The sequence below is a fragment of the Annulohypoxylon maeteangense genome (assembly GCF_022496945.1).
Source record: "Annulohypoxylon maeteangense strain CBS 123835 unplaced genomic scaffold GGS22scaffold_11, whole genome shotgun sequence".
NCBI classification, from domain to species: Eukaryota; Fungi; Ascomycota; class Sordariomycetes; order Xylariales; family Hypoxylaceae; genus Annulohypoxylon; species Annulohypoxylon maeteangense.
The window spans coordinates 1080147-1096669 of NW_025953258.1; the positions used below are offsets into that span (position 1 = coordinate 1080147).

A 16523-nucleotide genomic window follows, 5' to 3' on the forward strand; every position below is an offset into this window, starting at 1 on the left:
TAATTCAATTTAATTGACTTTTCAAATATGGATCCGTATCACTTTAAGTCTATACTGACGAAAATACATACATAGGTCATTGGTATAGTAATATGGTATTATCTTTAAGTCTAGATTTCATAAGATCCTCAAGTCCGACTACCTAGGTATGCATCCCATACTCCCACAGATCTATGCGACACCGCTAACGTAAAATCTCTTCCGTCAACTTAGTTCAAGCACCACGTTAAACATCACCAATATCGGACGAGCTCGTAGCCGTGATCGGCTTTGCGTCAGTCGTCATCTCGAACTTCTCGTTGCCATTCTTGCGGTCGCCGGTATTGACACCGTCTCCAAATTTCCGATCCATCAAAGCACCGAAGCTTAGGGCTGGGTGGAAGACATTTAGAACCCAGACGGCGATGGTAATCAACACGCCCTCGAAACCGATGAACAAATCTTGTCGTGCCATCAGGGGACCCGTCCACCCGCGGCTCAGCTCAGCCACACGGAACACACTACGCCAGAATATGCAAATGGTGCTTAACGCTAGCGCTATCAAGAAGCCCTTGAACATAAGCGACTTCCTGACGGCGACTATCTCCGGGTCCTGCGAGAAGGCGGCTTCGGATCCGAGAGCGCGCCGGCGGCGCGTAGTGTTGACGAAGAAGTCGAGGGAGAGGACCATGAAAACGAGTAGTGTAACGACTTGGAAGGAGAGGCCGGCGATCATGATGTTGTCACCCGTGTCGGTGGATTTTCCGGTGTGGAAGGCGACCGAGGCCATGCCTCCGCCGGCGGCTTGGAGAACTAGCGAGACTATGTCACAGGGAATAAACTAGGCGGTTATTAGTTTGGTTCAGGTTTTCCTCTTTTCTTCTCTCCTTCTTTCAGGTTCTTCATATGAATAGACTAAATAGGGGTAAAGGTAAAGCTAGGGTGTAGGAACATACAATACGCGTGTAAAACTTAGGCGGGATTCTCGAGTTCTCAGGTCCGAAAGCGAACACGATCCTACGAATACACAAGTATATGCCAGCAGCGAGGAAAGCCGGGCCAATGGTGAGGCAGCAGATCTGCATCAGGAAGCCATTCTCGCTCCACTGGTTCTGCCAGCTTATGATGCGTCCGGCGTACCCTATTATCTCGCTAAGCAAGCCGAGGACCATGGCGAGGGTAAAGATGCCGCCGCGCCTCTTGAAGGCATACATGCCAACGAAGAAGAAAAGAGAGAGCGTAAATAGTCCCACAAAGACGGCGTTGGGAACGATATCGAGCCGGTACTGGTAGAAGGACTTGTTATAGGGACATATCGTCGAGTTGCAGTCTTTAAAGGAGATCTGCAGTGCGCTGGCGCTGGCGTTGGTGCCAACCCCTGTTTCGTTGCTCATTATGATGGGCAAAAGTCGACCGTGGAAATTAGGCTTTCTAGTTGATTCAGAAAGAAATAGAAGGTAAAGATGCTATATTATATCTAAAAAAGGAAGCTGGTATGGAAGCGAAAGGGGTCTATAAGTGAAGTCGTAGAGGCGCTAAGATACTATAAAAAGTCTAGACGAGAGAAGAAGAGAAAGACCGGGCCAATTTGATTCCGACATGTGGACTTCAAATCGAAGAGATTTATATTAGTATAGATATCCATCTCTTACATATGGTTGAGGCTCAGCATCTACGCAGGTCCCGAGCATTCAGACCCTGTCTCGAGCGCGAGCTAGTCGATATGCGAATGCGAGGTGAAGTGTGGGTCGGCTAATGAAGATTGATGGCCACCAAGTAGTTAGGAGTCAAGAGTCAAGAGATTGCCCCGTTATCAAACCACCCTTCGGGCATATATCTCTATCTGTATTGTTTCTACATCCTTCCTTTCCCCATGTATATGCATGGATACCTCCCTATACTACCTACTAACTTATGCTGCACAGTGATGATAACTTCGTTAGAAATTGAGATATTAGTGCTTAGATTGAAAACTACTAGATCTCGAATACGTTAGTTATACTATAATGTACTAGTTACGGCCAACGGGACCGGCGGGGCCCGCGGACGCCTCCAAGGCTGGGCTCTACTAAGATATATAGTACCTATTCTACCTGTTTGCAATGCGTGATAAGTCAATAGGATCAGGATTGGTGTATGTCTAGGTAGGTAAGTACCTCGCGAAAGATGTCTACATATGGAAGCCTAGATGGGATGGTAGCATACAATTCGGTACAGATCTGTGTTACCTGCTCGATTACGTGTCATGGCGAGTCGTGCTAGGCTTTTTGATTCAGCCGCAGATTGTCCCATTCGCTATATGTATCCGCGGATGCAGACTCGCGGGTGACAAGGCAAAATTCACATTACACTACTACGAGCTTGCGTTGGTCGAAGATTGAGAAAGTTGAACGGACTCGGGAGTTGGGGGTATCAGTCAGACCGTCGGGACAATAAGGCGTAGTAGCGTAGTAAAAGATTGGGGGTACTAGGATGGCCTCGTAAACCATTCCTATTCGGGAAGAGCCGTCAAGGTCGGCGACGTCTATTTCAACGAAGTAAAACGACAGAACGACTCGATAAGCCAAGGCGCGTTACGTAGTCCTTTAATTTATTTTCTTCGAAATTTGTTGACTTGTGGAGAGAGATATGCCGAAGAAGATTATCGCAAAAGAATTACAAAAAAACATATCTTTCCAGGTTCGTATGCGCTTTGCCTATTAATAGACAATCATAGAGTTAATACAAAATTCAGTTTCTATCCACATTCAATGATTACCTAATAAGCGGTCTGAACAGCTATCGGGAAATCATCGGATGATGACATAAGTACGGTTATACAAAATACATAATACCTGTACGCGCCTGAGCTGGCATTATCCTACACGTAGACGTCATTAATTCGTCACTGCATAACTACCTTAGCACATTACCACCTAAACACCTAATGTACTAACAATTATCAAAGTTATTATTATTGTTTCTTGTTGCCATGTCCTACGACGCGTTACCATTTCAACCACGAACCCGAAAAAGTGGGAGGAAGAGATCCTTCATCCACAGGACTACGTTCAAGATCAGTTAATAGACTGAACTAGAGAACAATCATGTCCTCATGTTTTGGATTTAGAAAAAAGGGCACCGATCCCGAGCAAGAACCTCTCCTCTCTCAATATGAGCAGGACACTCACCTACAGAGGGAGCTATATCGCAAGCTTCATAGCTATCAGATGCTAAACGCCCTCACTAAGGGATATATGCCAAGCACCGAACAGACCATCGTCAATCTCCGTACTCTTCTGGCTAGCGACATACTAAATCCAGAGAACCCCGATTTATCCAATAGCGGTCGCCGATTGGTTCGTCTAACCAAGCTATGGCTACAACAGTTCATCGCCCTTCTACAGCATAAAAACGGCAAAGATCAACTTCAGGATCTTGTCTGGTTCTTATCCAAGAGCCAAATCTCTGTCGATGTCGATGATCTTACCTCGAGAGTCAAGAAAACCAAGGCCAAGGCCGATATTACTGCAGCCTATCAGAGTGTTCAGACTGTCGGATCTCTTCTGCTAACAAACCCCGATTTCCGAACATTTCTTGGAGATCTCAGTGTAGTCGGTCGGGAAGTCTTCAGAGACTCGGCTTTTGCTTTGAGTAGTGCTGCCAAAGAGGTGGGCGAACATATAGAACCTTCTGAAGAGGAACAACAGCTCTCTAGTCAGCCTCCAACATCACAGTTTCTAGAAGACGAATTTGAGGATGCGACCCAGGTCGTTTCAGACCAGGCTGCTGAAGTTGCAAGTACCACAGTCGAAAGTGTTAAGGACAAACTTTCCGGCGATGAGGGCCATGCACTCCTGAAACGATTACAGCAAGTTGTTGTCAACCTTCGAAAACGCAAAGACTATTCCGACTCCGTGTCTACGCTTTCGTTACTCATCAAGCGCTACGCCATAGTCTACTCCCAGGCAGCCGAAGAGGTAGTCGAAGCAGCCCAGAACGATGTCCAGGAAAATCCAGAGACAGACCGTGCCTTAACAAACCTGTGGGAGTTTGTGAAGAGCTTTGGTGACAGCAATGAATGGGACACGTGTGAAACACTCTTCAAGAAGGTTATGAGTCATAAGGACCAGGACCCCGAGTTTGAGGAATTATTGCAAGACATCGGAGATAGCTTGCAGAAGCTTCTCACCGACCCAGAATTCTTCACGAACGCCGAGGAGAAGCTTAAGGAATTGAGAGAAAAGAGCAACAGCGTCGGATCAGAGAGCGATTTACGACAAGATGTCGATGAACTCTTACAACAACTTACAATCACATTCCAAAGTGTCGCCAGAGACAAGGACATTTCGGATCTAACAACGACTACCCTCCGTATCCTTAGCGTGATTTCTCCCGTAGACTCGGCGACGAACTCCGAATTGATTCAGGATGCACTTGGTGTATTCATTCCCCTTCTCATCACAACCGTTCAACATGTGCCTATTCCCCGCCTCGAAGTCAGTACGCCGGCAATGGATCTCCTACTCGAAAATCTGATCATCGAACCTGGTGCGACTGTGAACAACACGTCATTTCTCCCTTACAGGCTAAAGATCGAGAATTACAACGACGTCGAGATACGAAAAGCCCGCTTCCGAACCAACGCTAGCACGAAAAATCTCATGCTTATCAAGATCGATGGTCTCTCTGCACGTGCGGATGAAGTTGGCTTCTGGCTACGCGCCCATAGCGGTTTGTTCCGCCTGGCGGACGAGGGTATTGCCAATTTTGCATTGGATGAACGTGGCATCGATATTCATCTCGAGGTTGAAATATGCCGCGAGCGTCTAGAACATATTTTAACGCTACGAAGAGTGCGCGTGAGGGTGCATAAACTGAACTATAAGTTCCGAAAGAGCAAGCTCTCTTGGTTAACCTGGCTCATCAAACCAATCCTTCGTCCTATCCTCAAGGCAACTATGGAAGCCCAACTTGCTACCGCTATTGCCGATCTACTCCATGCTGCGAATCGTGAGCTGTTGTTCGCCCGAGAGCGTCTGCGCGCCACGAGAATCGCGGATCCGAAAGATTTGTGGACGTTCGTTAAGGCTGTCGCGGCGAGATTAGTACCTGAAGAGAATCCAGACCTCTACACCAGAGTAGGTGTCGCACAACCAGGCCGTGGCATCTTCAAGGGTGTTTACGCACCCGGAAGTGTCGTCAAGATCTGGAACGAAGAAGCTGCCCGAGCTGGGGACCGTGTCGAGCAGTTTGAGGCAGGTGGCTGGAGAAACGACGTCTTCAACACCCCCGTCGCTCCTCTTGCCTAAGCAAATTTCACCAACACAGTCCCCATTACCCCAGTTACGTAGCGATGTGGCGTTTTTGGAAGGTTTTTTTTTAGGCGTATCATAAGAATCGATGTCTCGCAGGCGAATCACTCATTGTATTTTACATGTCTAGCTCTTTGCACTGACTTGTCTTTACGTATATAGGACTGTAGCCTATCAAGGCCAGAATGTTACAACTTTCTTATTGGGTCATAACATCGAATTACTTAGGTAGATACGATACGAAAATTAGGACGACTAGACATGGATACCAAAAACATACAATTTAGGGGGTTTGATCCAACTACTTAGACTCTAGATAGTTACCTCGTCTATATAAACGCAAGCAAATCCTTACGTTGCCTCTCAACTAGCACCCATTCACCATCCCGACGCTCCTTACCATTTTCCTGCTTATCCTTGCTTGGAACTTCTGTTTCTTTCTCCTTTTCCTTCCCCTTCCCTGGCTCAGGATACTTCCTAACATGTTCAATAGCCCAAATCACCTCCTCTGTCAACGCAGGCGGTATCCGCCCCTCGCCGCGCAACGTGCCCAAGCCCGCAATATCAAATAACGCCCCCAGCCACGCCAACGTCTCCCCAGACTCCCAATCCACATCATGGAACTTCCTCCTTTCGCGCCGCGTCCTCTCCTCCCGCTCCCTTTCCCACCTCTCCTGCTCACTCACAGACGGCAAAACCCCCGTATTCCGTGCGGAAAACAGACGAGCCAGTGCCACAGCCTGGTACTCGAAAGACCGGAACGTCAGAACGCGGGGAATCCCCACTATCGCCAGCGTCGGATGCGCGCGAATGAAGGTGTGCAGGTAATTCCCCACCAGCTTATTTGCCGCGTAATCAAATAACGGACCTCCGTTTCGCGCGGAGTTCCAGAATGGGAAGGAGGGCTTGTATCCCGTGGCGTAGATCACGTGGTCGATGTCTGATTCCGATAGCGTGGTTCCGTCGGAGAAGTGGATTTCGCCTGTGCTGGCGGAATAGGATTGGATTACGGGCTTCCAGCGAATACCTGGGGGAGGCACGTCTCCATCCCAACGCGACGCAGAACGCCGGGATTGGAGCACGGGGAGGGTGGCTGTGCTGACGAGCTCGGCGGTTAGGTCGTGGCCTGAGGCCGAGTTGCCGATTACGAGGACCTTTTTGTTGGTATATGGGAGCGGGGTGCGGTAGTACTTGGAATGCAGAACGCGCCCGGGGTAGGCGGCGATGTAGGCTTCTAGACCGTCGACGTGCGGCACGTAGGGCACGGAGTAGTGCCCGTTCGCCAAGATCACAGCGTCGAATTCTTCCTCCCACCATGCGTCCACGTGACGCGCTGGGTCGTACTTCCGCAGCGTCAGTTTCCATCGCTCAAGCCCACCTGAGACAGTAGCTGGGAGTTTGGTCACGTCCTCGACGGTGGTATTGAGACTTAGCAACTTGTCGGTCCCGTGGGCGGAGAAGTAGCTCTCGAGGTATTGCCGCGGGATGTAGTGCGGTGCGAAGGGCCCGTAGGCAAATCGCCGGTCTGAGAAGGACATTGCGATGTCCGGGACGTTGGTCCTATGTCTGGTGTTAATGCGGGCGTTCTCATGCTTACGGGTATGTTGCCCACGTTAAAGAATTGTAGATAGGCGTCTGCGAGAACCTTTCTCGCCGATCAGGAGTTGTGACCTGGGGTAGATTTGGGGGGATCTCTAGAGGTGGATCGACGTCCGGAGGTAACTTCCCCGGCTGGACCTTAAGCGCCGGCTGAGGGTCTGAGTCGAATATCCTATTCAGTATGAGTAATTGTTACGAAGCTTGTGAATATGGTGAGGTAGTAGGTACCATGTTCCGCCGGGCGTCTCCCGTCTGTCGAAGACTCGGATTCGCTCGAAGTAATTCTCAGCCTTCAAAGCTGCAGCCGTAATTGCTCCTATAATTGAATGTTGGTTTACATTTTATGCGAGATCTCGATTTGAAAATACCTACCGGCAGCGCCGGCACCGACTACGGCTACAGACTTGATCTTCTTTTCTTCACTCATAATTCCCTTTCATTCATAACTACGGATTGATTTCTCTACTCTTGGGTGTGCGCCATGCGTAATGATCAGTGCTGAGAGAGGGGCATAGCGACCCGCCCGAGTACATCGAATTGCTGTAATATTCGCCATAACCATCTAGTATGTCGCCATCGTCACGTGCGACTATAACTTCTTTAGAAGCGTGTAAATCATCCATGGATATCAATAGTGTAGATTAGAAAATAGAAATAGTAGGACAGGCCTGTAGTGATATTAACAATGGCGTTACGATCGCTGTCGTGGCATCGGTGGCGCTAAGATATGTTCCCAGCCCCCTATTTTGTGACCCGTAAATTACTTCGGTGTTTTGAAAGCCCGCCATTTAACAGATATTCTCATAAAGTCCTAATCCATAAAAACGCGGTTAGAACTAAAATATGTAAGCCGACTTTTTATTGATAGCTGATCACATAGCTGACTCTGAGTACGTTGTCGAACCCCAAATTAGACCGGCTCGGTCCGAGCCATTCTTAGTCAAGTAATCCTAACTAAACTACCAACATCTATCAAACATTTTAAGGGTAATACTACCCCTGGAGCAGTTATAAATAAGGTTGTTTTAAGCTTAAAAATATGTGCTTACATCCAACAAGATAATTTAGCAACTGTCCCATACCTACACAAACATCGCATCTTGAAGGTATGTCAATATGAAATGATACATAGGTGTGAGGTACATGATACAAGTCGGATTAAGACCTGGAGCAACTTAAATGACTATTTCTAGATAGGTGCCTAGCTGCCTAGCCGCCTACCTAGTACCTAGATACCTATCATACGAGACATATCGCGATCGCCTCGGGATTTCCCAGGAAACCTTTCGCACCTGTGATCTTCTATGCAAAGCCACTCAGCACTAAAGAGAATCTACAGAATCTGCTAAAAAATGTACGTGTAGGAAGGGATAGTTGTGGCTTGCAGGAGGCGTTGATATGTACCTCTAACTACCTACCTACCTAAGTACTAGGTAGTTACGTATCTATATGACCAGTCACTTCTTCCTTGGATATAAGGCATAAATCTCCATTCGCAAACACGAATTATACATTAACTGTTGTACAAGGCAAATATCAACCATCGAGTCTGAGAAATTTACATTGGCCGATCACGCAGAGTGGGGGTCAGTCGTATGGCCACCTAAAGGTACCAGGACTTCCAAACTAAATGATTTAGTGGCAAGAATGAGGGCGGAAGATGTGTACGTATGATGTATCTTGCCAAGTGGTAATTTTAGACAGGTGATGTTGGAAGGCTGTATTAGTGAATATTGACAGTCACCCGCGAATAGATGTCTCAGATATAGAAAGCAAACGATGTAACATACTAGGTAACACACTAGGTAGGTAACATACTGACCTTAATCACTCCCAGCACTTTCTATGAAGTTGATAATCTCCCTTCATCACCTTATTTCCTCTGTAGAATATGTCATTTTGCCTTTTTTTACTGGTTGGTTACACGAATCCAACCTGGGCCAACCTACCTCATCTCTGCCCACATTACTCCATGTTACCTTGCCTGTCTTAAGGTGAGGTACCTACCCGGATGGTATGGATAACGAAATGTGGCTGCCAGCCCACATGACGATGAAAACTCCAGCCGACGACTTCCAGGTTGAAAGAATTTGTTTGAAACATCTTATTGAAACTCATTCAAATCGATGGAAACAGATTCAACTCGTCCAAGATGACACATTCCTCACCTGCAAACCATAAGTCTTCCTTATATGACTGGACTAGGGGCACTATATCATCATGGATGTCGCCGGAGCCTCACAAGATTCCTCCTAGTGTGACCCGAGATAGTACCACAGTCATGTCTTCCAACTTCTCCCAGATGGTGCAGGTAATCGCCAGAGCTCTCAGTCCTCTTCCGAAATACCAGTTTAATCCCAAGAACGATGATATTTCCAAAGAGACGGGTATTCTCGAAGACCTACAGCACTTGAATATCAAAGATATAATAACGCTGAAGGATGTTTTGGATTCCACCATCACCGGGGAAGAGGATGACGACACCCTCTTGCAAGAACGTCTTGTCACTCTACTAGCCAAACTTCCACCTCATTCCCGAGAAGGTAAACAGGCCACCGACGCATTCATCAACACGCTATGGGACTCTCTTGAACATCCACCAGCTCAGATCAGGAGCAAAGAAGCTCGTTATCGCGAAGCGGATGGCTCATCTAACAACGTCGATGTACCTGCCATGGGGGCTGCTAACACGCGCTACGCAAGGACTACGCCTGCCAAATACTTCCAGGATCCAAACTTACCGGATCCCGGACTTCTCTTCGACAGCCTTATGAACAGGGGCAATGGAGAGTCGTTCCGGGAACACCCTAACAAGATATCCAGCATGTTGTTCTATCTCGCTACAATCATTACCCATGATATATTCCAGACAGTAAGTTCAAGTCGCAGAAATTCGTCTCTATTGTCTTACCAACGTGTAATCTAAAATTAATGTATTAGGATTCACGAGACCAAGAAATCAACTTGACGTCCTCCTATCTTGACCTCTCGCCTTTGTATGGCCGAAATGCAGAAGAGCAGAAGGCCATGAGAACTCTCAAAGACGGGCTCCTCAAGCCAGACTGTTTCTCATCTACCAATCCCTATGGGTTTCCTCCAGGGATAGGAGTATTCCTGATCGTAAGTACCTCGTATTTTTATTACTTCCCTTTAGTGACGAAGCGTGTAACTTGAATATATCCACGCGCTATTCATCCCGTTCTTCAGCATGTCAACATCGCACATAATCATTAGTATTCCAAACCGAGTTTCTGCTTACCTACTAAATTTTACGTAGATGTTCAATCGATTTCACAACTATGTTGTCACTCAACTTGCATCGTGAGTTTTCATAGCCGACATTAGAGTAGAAGCCAAGGGTGCATATATGCACATATACTAATGTGTGGGTATATAAAGGATCAACGAAGGAGGCCGTTTCACCAAGCCAGCCTCTATTGATGATGGTAAAAACTCGGATGCTTGGAAGAAATACGACAATGATCTTTTTCAGACCGGACGACTCATCACGTGTGGGCTTTACGTCAACATCATCCTAAAAGACTACGTTCGAACAATCTTGAATTTGAACCGGACGAATTCAACTTGGGATCTTGACCCTCGGTCACAGGAGAAGAAAAATATCTTTAACGGTAAACCAGCTCCGGAGGCTACTGGCAACCAAGTTTCTGTCGAGTTTAACCTCGTCTATCGATGGCATAGTGCCTTGTCAAAGAGAGATGAGAAATGGATAACCGACGAATTCCGTACTCAGCTTAATGTCACCGACCCAGCAAAGGCAAGCTTCGAAGAGGTATTGAAGGCTTTGGTAGACTTTCGGGGCAGAATCCCAGATGATCCACTCAAGCGAAATTTTGCCAACCTGCAGCGAGGCAGCGATGGCACATACTCTGATGATGATCTGGTCGAAATCTTGTCCTCTTCCATTGAGGATGTTTCAGGCGCGTTTGGCGCCAACCAGATTCCCAGCGCTTTGCGAGTGATTGAGATACTCGGGATCAAGCAGGCAAGAGCCTGGCACGTAGCTACGCTGAATGAATTCCGGCAGCATTTTGGTCTGAAAAAACACGCGACGTTCGAAGCAATCAACCCAGACCCGGCTGTTGCTAGTAAATTGATGTCGTTATATGACTCGCCCGATTCCGTTGAATTATACCCGGGCCTCATTGCTGAGAAACCTAAGCCGCCGATGGATGGTAGTGGTCTGTGTATAAACGTCACGACAAGTCGAGTAATTCTCTCCGATGCCGTGGCACTTGTCCGTGGAGATCGGTTCTATACTACCGACTATACACCTTCAAACTTGACGAACTGGGGGTACGTGAGACTTCGTCACATCGACTTCAACTTGCTCGCGCGAAGAAACTTAAAACTAATGATTTTCTAGATTTAATGAGGTCGACGTCGATCTAAAGGTGGACCAAGGACAGGTTATGCATAAGTTGATACTTCGTGCATTCCCATTCCACTTTGAAGATAACAGCATTCAAGCACATTTTCCCTTTGTGGTACCTTCGGAGAATAAGGCCATACATGACAAGCTTGGGACGTCTGGGCTATATTCTGTAAGTGTTTCTTACGATCTTACCCATTCTCCCACCACCAGCCCCTTTTATAACCAAAGCCCTTAACCCTAACATATACCGTAGTGGGAAAAACCGACAAGGAAGTTGGACCCCGTAGTGATTGAATCTCATAAGACTGCCACTCAAGTCTTGGATAAGAAAGATTTCTACGTCCCATGGAACGAGAGTATCTCTTCTATTGTACGTCTACCAGGTAAAACGTTTACAAAGGTCTTCCGCCTGTCAGGTGACGATGACTGGAGCCGCGGCCACGTATACGAGTATATTTTCCAGCCAAGGGGTTGGGAAGCAGAGATCGAGTACTTCCTTGATCGGACGACCAAAAGTCTACTTAAGAAGGTTGGCCAGGAATTGTCACCGAGCCCACTAAAAGCTGGTAGTACGCATCCGGAATTCGAGGTTGATATGGTTAGGGATATCATCATCCCACTCACCACGCGTTTCATTGCCGAGTTCTTCGCTCTTCCAATAAAGACCGCTGAGACATCGCCCCACGGTATCTATGATGAGCATGAGCTTCACGAGCTGCTTACAGCCATGTTTTCGGCCGCCTTCTTCCACAGCGACCCTGCCAATGCCTTTAAGCTGAGGAACCAGTCCCGCGAATTTGTTCTAGGCTTAGAGAAGCTTTTTCGGCACGGGGCCAAAGTGGATGCGAAGAATGGTTGGATTGGTAGTATTACCTCTCACATAGGCTTCGTGACTGGAAGACACGGTAGACACCATACTGCAGACGAGCAAGATTGGCCTAGGCTGCCACATTATGGCCGACAACTGCTCTCTCGAATGATGCAAAAGGGAAAAACAATCGAGGACTGCGTTGTTGGGACAGTTATGCCTATCAGGTAAGTTACTCCTCTAACGCCTTAAGCCGATGAAATGATACCCTTGGAAAAATGCTAACAAGACTCTACAGCGCGGCTGGAGCGACGATAATATCGAGTCTGCTATCACAGTGTCTAGACTACTTCCTAGGGGCTGGGAGTGAGCATCTACCTAGGCTATGTCGTCTGGCCCACGAGAACACGACTGATGCCGACAACAAGCTATTACATTAGTAAGACCATTCAGCTCTCCTCCTACTAGTAAACAGCTTGACTTACCACCACACAGCATGCTAGAAGGAATCCGCCTACATAGTACCGTCGTCCTAACCCGAACTGTGTCCCCCACCAGCGCCCCCCAAAAGATCACCGACGACATCCCCAGCCAGCCCAACCAGAGCGGTCCAATAAGCGCAAACAACATCCCGAACCCAGGTTCCTCACGCGCCGCCTCCACCCGCGCCTACACCCTCACCCCGAACCAACGCGTCATAGTCGACATGACAACCGCCTCCCACGACAGCCACGCCTTTCCATCCCCCGAATCCCTACGCCTCGACCGTCCCCTCTCCTCTTACCTCCCCTGGGGCACGGGTCCTCTCGGCGAGGGCATAACCCGCGTCGCGCTACTATCCGCTTTCAAGGTACTCCTCAGCCTACCGAACCTGCACCGGGCACCGGGACCCCGGGGCGAGATCAAGAGCGTAGAGTATAAAGAGTGGCGCGGACAGGTCGGTCGGAAGGCCGGGGACGGAGGGAAGGGTCTGCGAAAGTATATGACACTTGATCAGAGCACGTTTGTTCCTGTGCCTGCTAGTATGAGGGTTCGGTGGGGTGGGACAGGCGCTGATGGGAGGGACTAGATAATTACCTATATTGAGAGGGAAGGGGGCGTGAGGATAGTAGAGGTGTAAGATACATACGAAGGCTCTCTAAATGAAAACAGATATTTGTAAGGTACCAACCTTGAAACTTAAGGGAAATATAATCAGAGGTCCGTGGAAATGGTAGGAGGGTTACCTAATAGGCTGGTTGTACTGGGAGGCATATTGTTTCTGGGCTATAGTTACCTACCTGCCTAATATACACTCATTTATACTCCTACCCTCCCAAATACCTAGTAAGGCTTTTGGAGTATTCTATTTCTCCATTCAAATATCATCGCGAGGAACTTGAGCTGCCATAATGACAATGTAAATATATGTAAAGATGTACCAGGTAGGTACCTAGGTAAGTTATGTAACCAGGTAACTAAATACACATTCTTTCCGTGTTCGAAACTCCGAAGTCCGGGGGCTTTTGAGTCTTTCGACTAGGACTAGGTCTATGTAATAACGCCAATCTAAACCGTGCGCCCAATTTATATACACTGCGCTTTAGAATTCACGACTTGTAACTGGGTATCAATCGAAACCAGAATGCCTCCGACCTTCGTCACTACTACTCCCGGTGGTAGGCTTAGCGGCACCGACCCTAATGCCCCGGCCACCTCTCATAGAGTCTAGGCTAAGGTTACTAGCCGCGCTGTTACGCCTGCGATAATCTTTTTTCTGTGTCGATGGACTTGGGGTCGTAGGATCGGACAAGTCGTTTGTGCCATCCTGCGCCCCTGATGGGGTTACTCTCTCCGATGAAGGTGAGGTAACGTCTTCTACGATGGTGGTGATAGTGTGATCCTGTGGATGGGACTTTGCCGCAGTCGGTGTTTGAATTGGTTCTGTGGTAAAATCAGAGTAATCCATAGGATTTTCACGCGCTTTGTGAGATTCGCCGCTGTTCCCTTGAGCCTGTCCGTTGGGTCCATTTGGTCCATTAGATAAAACAGATGTCGAGTCCGATTCGGGAGTGTCGCTGTTGAAACGAGCGCTACCATTATTTAGCTTAGGTCTATCGGTGTTAAGACTGATGGTTATTTGAATTTCAACGATATGGTTGACTTACTGTTTGAATTCATTGGAGGCCGATAAGCTGACGCTTCGAGCCCGCTGGTAACTTTCAAACTGTTCTACCGAATGTTCCGCACCCCTGAAATTTTCCAATGCGTCAAAGACATGTTGGAAGACTTGAGCATCGACATCGCGAGCCCAGAGGAAATCGAGATGTTCATAGTGTGGAATTTCAGTAGCAACCGTTCGATTGGGCAATTCTCTCATCATGACCTCGATGTCCACTAGGGAGTCGCTACCTCCATAAACTAAGACAATTGGGGTCTTGATATTGCGAGTTGGATACTTGGCGACTTTCGTGTACTTGTTTGAGCCGTTGACAGATAAAGGCGTCTGCACGTCATCGTCATACATCTGGAACGACTGATTGCGAATAATCTGAAACCAGTGCACGACGGACTTGGTGCTAGTGAAAGAATATAGGTGCGGGTAAGCAGCAAGCTTCTGGCTGACGGATAGGTTTTTAGTCTTCCACCCAAACAGGAACGACAACCCCATATCGATGAGCTTGATGAAGATGGGCGGGTATAATATAGACTGCCACATCGTAGCAGAGCTAAGGATGGAACGCCTGCCGAAGAGCAGGAATAGGACCTGAGGCGAAGCTTTGATGAGAGCATCAACGATTCCATTGTTCAACCCAGCAGGCGACATGGCTGGAGCCAATGCGATGAAGACATTGACCTGTTCATTAAGCTTAGGGTGTATCGCTAAACTGGCAAATGCTTGCGCAGTTCCCTGAGAGAAACCAATGTATGATAACGATGTCTGTTTTGTAGTTTCCAAAATGTAGTTGATGGAATCCGGGATATCATAAAAAGCAAACTCATCGATCGAGAAATTCCAAAAATCGATAGAAGTCGGCGAGTACTTGGCCGATTTCTTGGAGTATTTATTTCCTCGGTTGTTGCCCAACTAAATGTCATTGTTAGTATCTCCATACTTATTAAATGCGCAAACCCACAATGTTAAACATACCCAAACATCGTAGCCCCTTTCCACCAACACGAAAGGGAGGGACCTTTGCGCATCAGTAAGACAAACCCAAACTTCGCTGTTCATCAAAAGCCCATGATGAAGATAGACAACACGTTTCTTGAGACTGGCAGGTCCATCGTTGACCTTCATATCTTCTTCACCTTTTCTCCATGCTAGGCGGTGTATTCCGAGAAGGTACCCATCTTTAGTTTGTAGTACATGTTCCTCGGCTGTATAGCCATACATGGCGCAGAGGTCGACGAAATCGGAGGCATTTCTAATCGAGGTCGAGATAGCTAGGCGCAGCGGGTTAGCGTAGGTTTGGGGCTGGAGGACGAGCAGGTCGTACACTTTCTTCTCTGTTCCGCTCTTTTCTGCGCTTCTGTGGTTAACCTGTTAAACACCCGTCGCGAGGCTCGGTAGAAGAGGTTTAATAGGGAGGTTGCTAGAAATGGTATATTAGCACATAGGAGCGGCGGCGCATTGTTGTATTGCACATACGTAAAGCTAATGTTAATACTCGAACAAAGGCTTCGAGACCGACGAGTAAGAACGAACCCACAAGGGCGAAATACTCGACTCTATTTGACGTATTAGCATCTTCTAAGCAGACGAACAACTAGATTCTTATTGGTAGAGAGCTACGAACATGTCTAATCGACCAAGAAATGGTAGGGGCATTTTGGTCTTGTTCAATGTTATGATTTTGTACAACACTTAGCTCAAGAAGGGTAGAAGAGGTTCGGTATATGCTTAGCGCTGCGCTATCCCAGAGAAGCGTTCATTTTCTACTTATTTAGTTCTTCGTCAATAGGTTATATAGGTCATATGAAGACTAGAATTGTAGTTCCTGGAAAATATAGGCGTTGCGATTGAAAGGAATCATCCGTCGAGGTGTCGAGGTGTGAGGTATAGAAGTGTAGCTATTGGTGATGTCACATGTGAATACGACTGTAGCAAGCACAGGGAGCTAAGCTGAACAGAGACAGACAGCTATAGTATTTCAATATTTCATAAGAGAAGATATAAACTGTTAGGAAAAGAGAAGAGAATTAGAAGTGAAAGTTGTGAAAATCGAGGACGACCAATTGAAATAAGAGACTTAGAATATAGTTTAAGAGGACATAATACTGAAATCATTAAGGTGAATAATATCCGGAATCCGGGATCTCTTTCTTCATTTCATTTCAAACCGTTGGCGAGAAGCTCCTTTCCTCACGCAGTGCATTTGCTGTCATAGGTGCCAATTTTGGCTAGTCCGGACCCGTTGTTTTTGGTACCCTCGACCAGGACAGCTGCAGGGGCTCTAACCTCCAT

The 16523-nt window shown here is 47.4% G+C and overlaps 5 protein-coding genes across 5 annotated transcripts; 2 read left to right on the forward strand and 3 right to left on the reverse strand.

Moving 5' to 3' along the window:
- Positions 1–141: 141 nt before the first annotated feature.
- Positions 142–1187, reverse strand: GGS22DRAFT_166588 (RTA-like protein). Its single transcript, XM_047961871.1, has 2 exons — positions 936–1187; positions 142–820 (listed from the first exon to the last, which is right to left on the reverse strand). Exons 1-2 carry the CDS (start codon positions 1149–1151, stop codon positions 227–229), a joined length of 810 nt encoding a protein of 269 aa, XP_047817818.1. The 5' UTR covers positions 1152–1187; the 3' UTR covers positions 142–226.
- Positions 1188–2751: 1564 nt separating this feature from the next.
- On the forward strand, positions 2752–5436 carry GGS22DRAFT_28410 (uncharacterized protein). The gene has a single exon (XM_047966700.1). The coding sequence runs from the start codon at positions 3066–3068 to the stop codon at positions 5268–5270; it is 2205 nt and encodes a 734-aa protein (XP_047817819.1). The 5' UTR covers positions 2752–3065; the 3' UTR covers positions 5271–5436.
- Positions 5437–7449, reverse strand: GGS22DRAFT_28414 (putative dimethylaniline monooxygenase). Its single transcript, XM_047966701.1, has 4 exons — positions 7245–7449; positions 7101–7188; positions 6886–7044; positions 5437–6833 (listed from the first exon to the last, which is right to left on the reverse strand). The coding sequence occupies exons 1-4, from the start codon at positions 7297–7299 to the stop codon at positions 5603–5605; spliced, it is 1533 nt and encodes a 510-aa protein (XP_047817820.1). The 5' UTR covers positions 7300–7449; the 3' UTR covers positions 5437–5602.
- Positions 7450–8409: 960 nt separating this feature from the next.
- On the forward strand, positions 8410–13387 carry GGS22DRAFT_166595 (linoleate diol synthase precursor). Its single transcript, XM_047961873.1, has 9 exons — positions 8410–8886; positions 8952–9744; positions 9813–9992; positions 10150–10193; positions 10272–11189; positions 11260–11437; positions 11522–12303; positions 12375–12515; positions 12572–13387. The coding sequence occupies exons 2-9, from the start codon at positions 9025–9027 to the stop codon at positions 13143–13145; spliced, it is 3537 nt and encodes a 1178-aa protein (XP_047817821.1). The 5' UTR covers positions 8410–8886; positions 8952–9024; the 3' UTR covers positions 13146–13387.
- GGS22DRAFT_166599 (alpha/beta-hydrolase) lies at positions 13388–16407 on the reverse strand. Its single transcript, XM_047961874.1, has 6 exons — positions 15856–16407; positions 15708–15787; positions 15556–15651; positions 15207–15502; positions 14224–15143; positions 13388–14169 (listed from the first exon to the last, which is right to left on the reverse strand). The coding sequence occupies exons 1-6, from the start codon at positions 15885–15887 to the stop codon at positions 13686–13688; spliced, it is 1908 nt and encodes a 635-aa protein (XP_047817822.1). The 5' UTR covers positions 15888–16407; the 3' UTR covers positions 13388–13685.
- Positions 16408–16523: the final 116 nt, after the last annotated feature.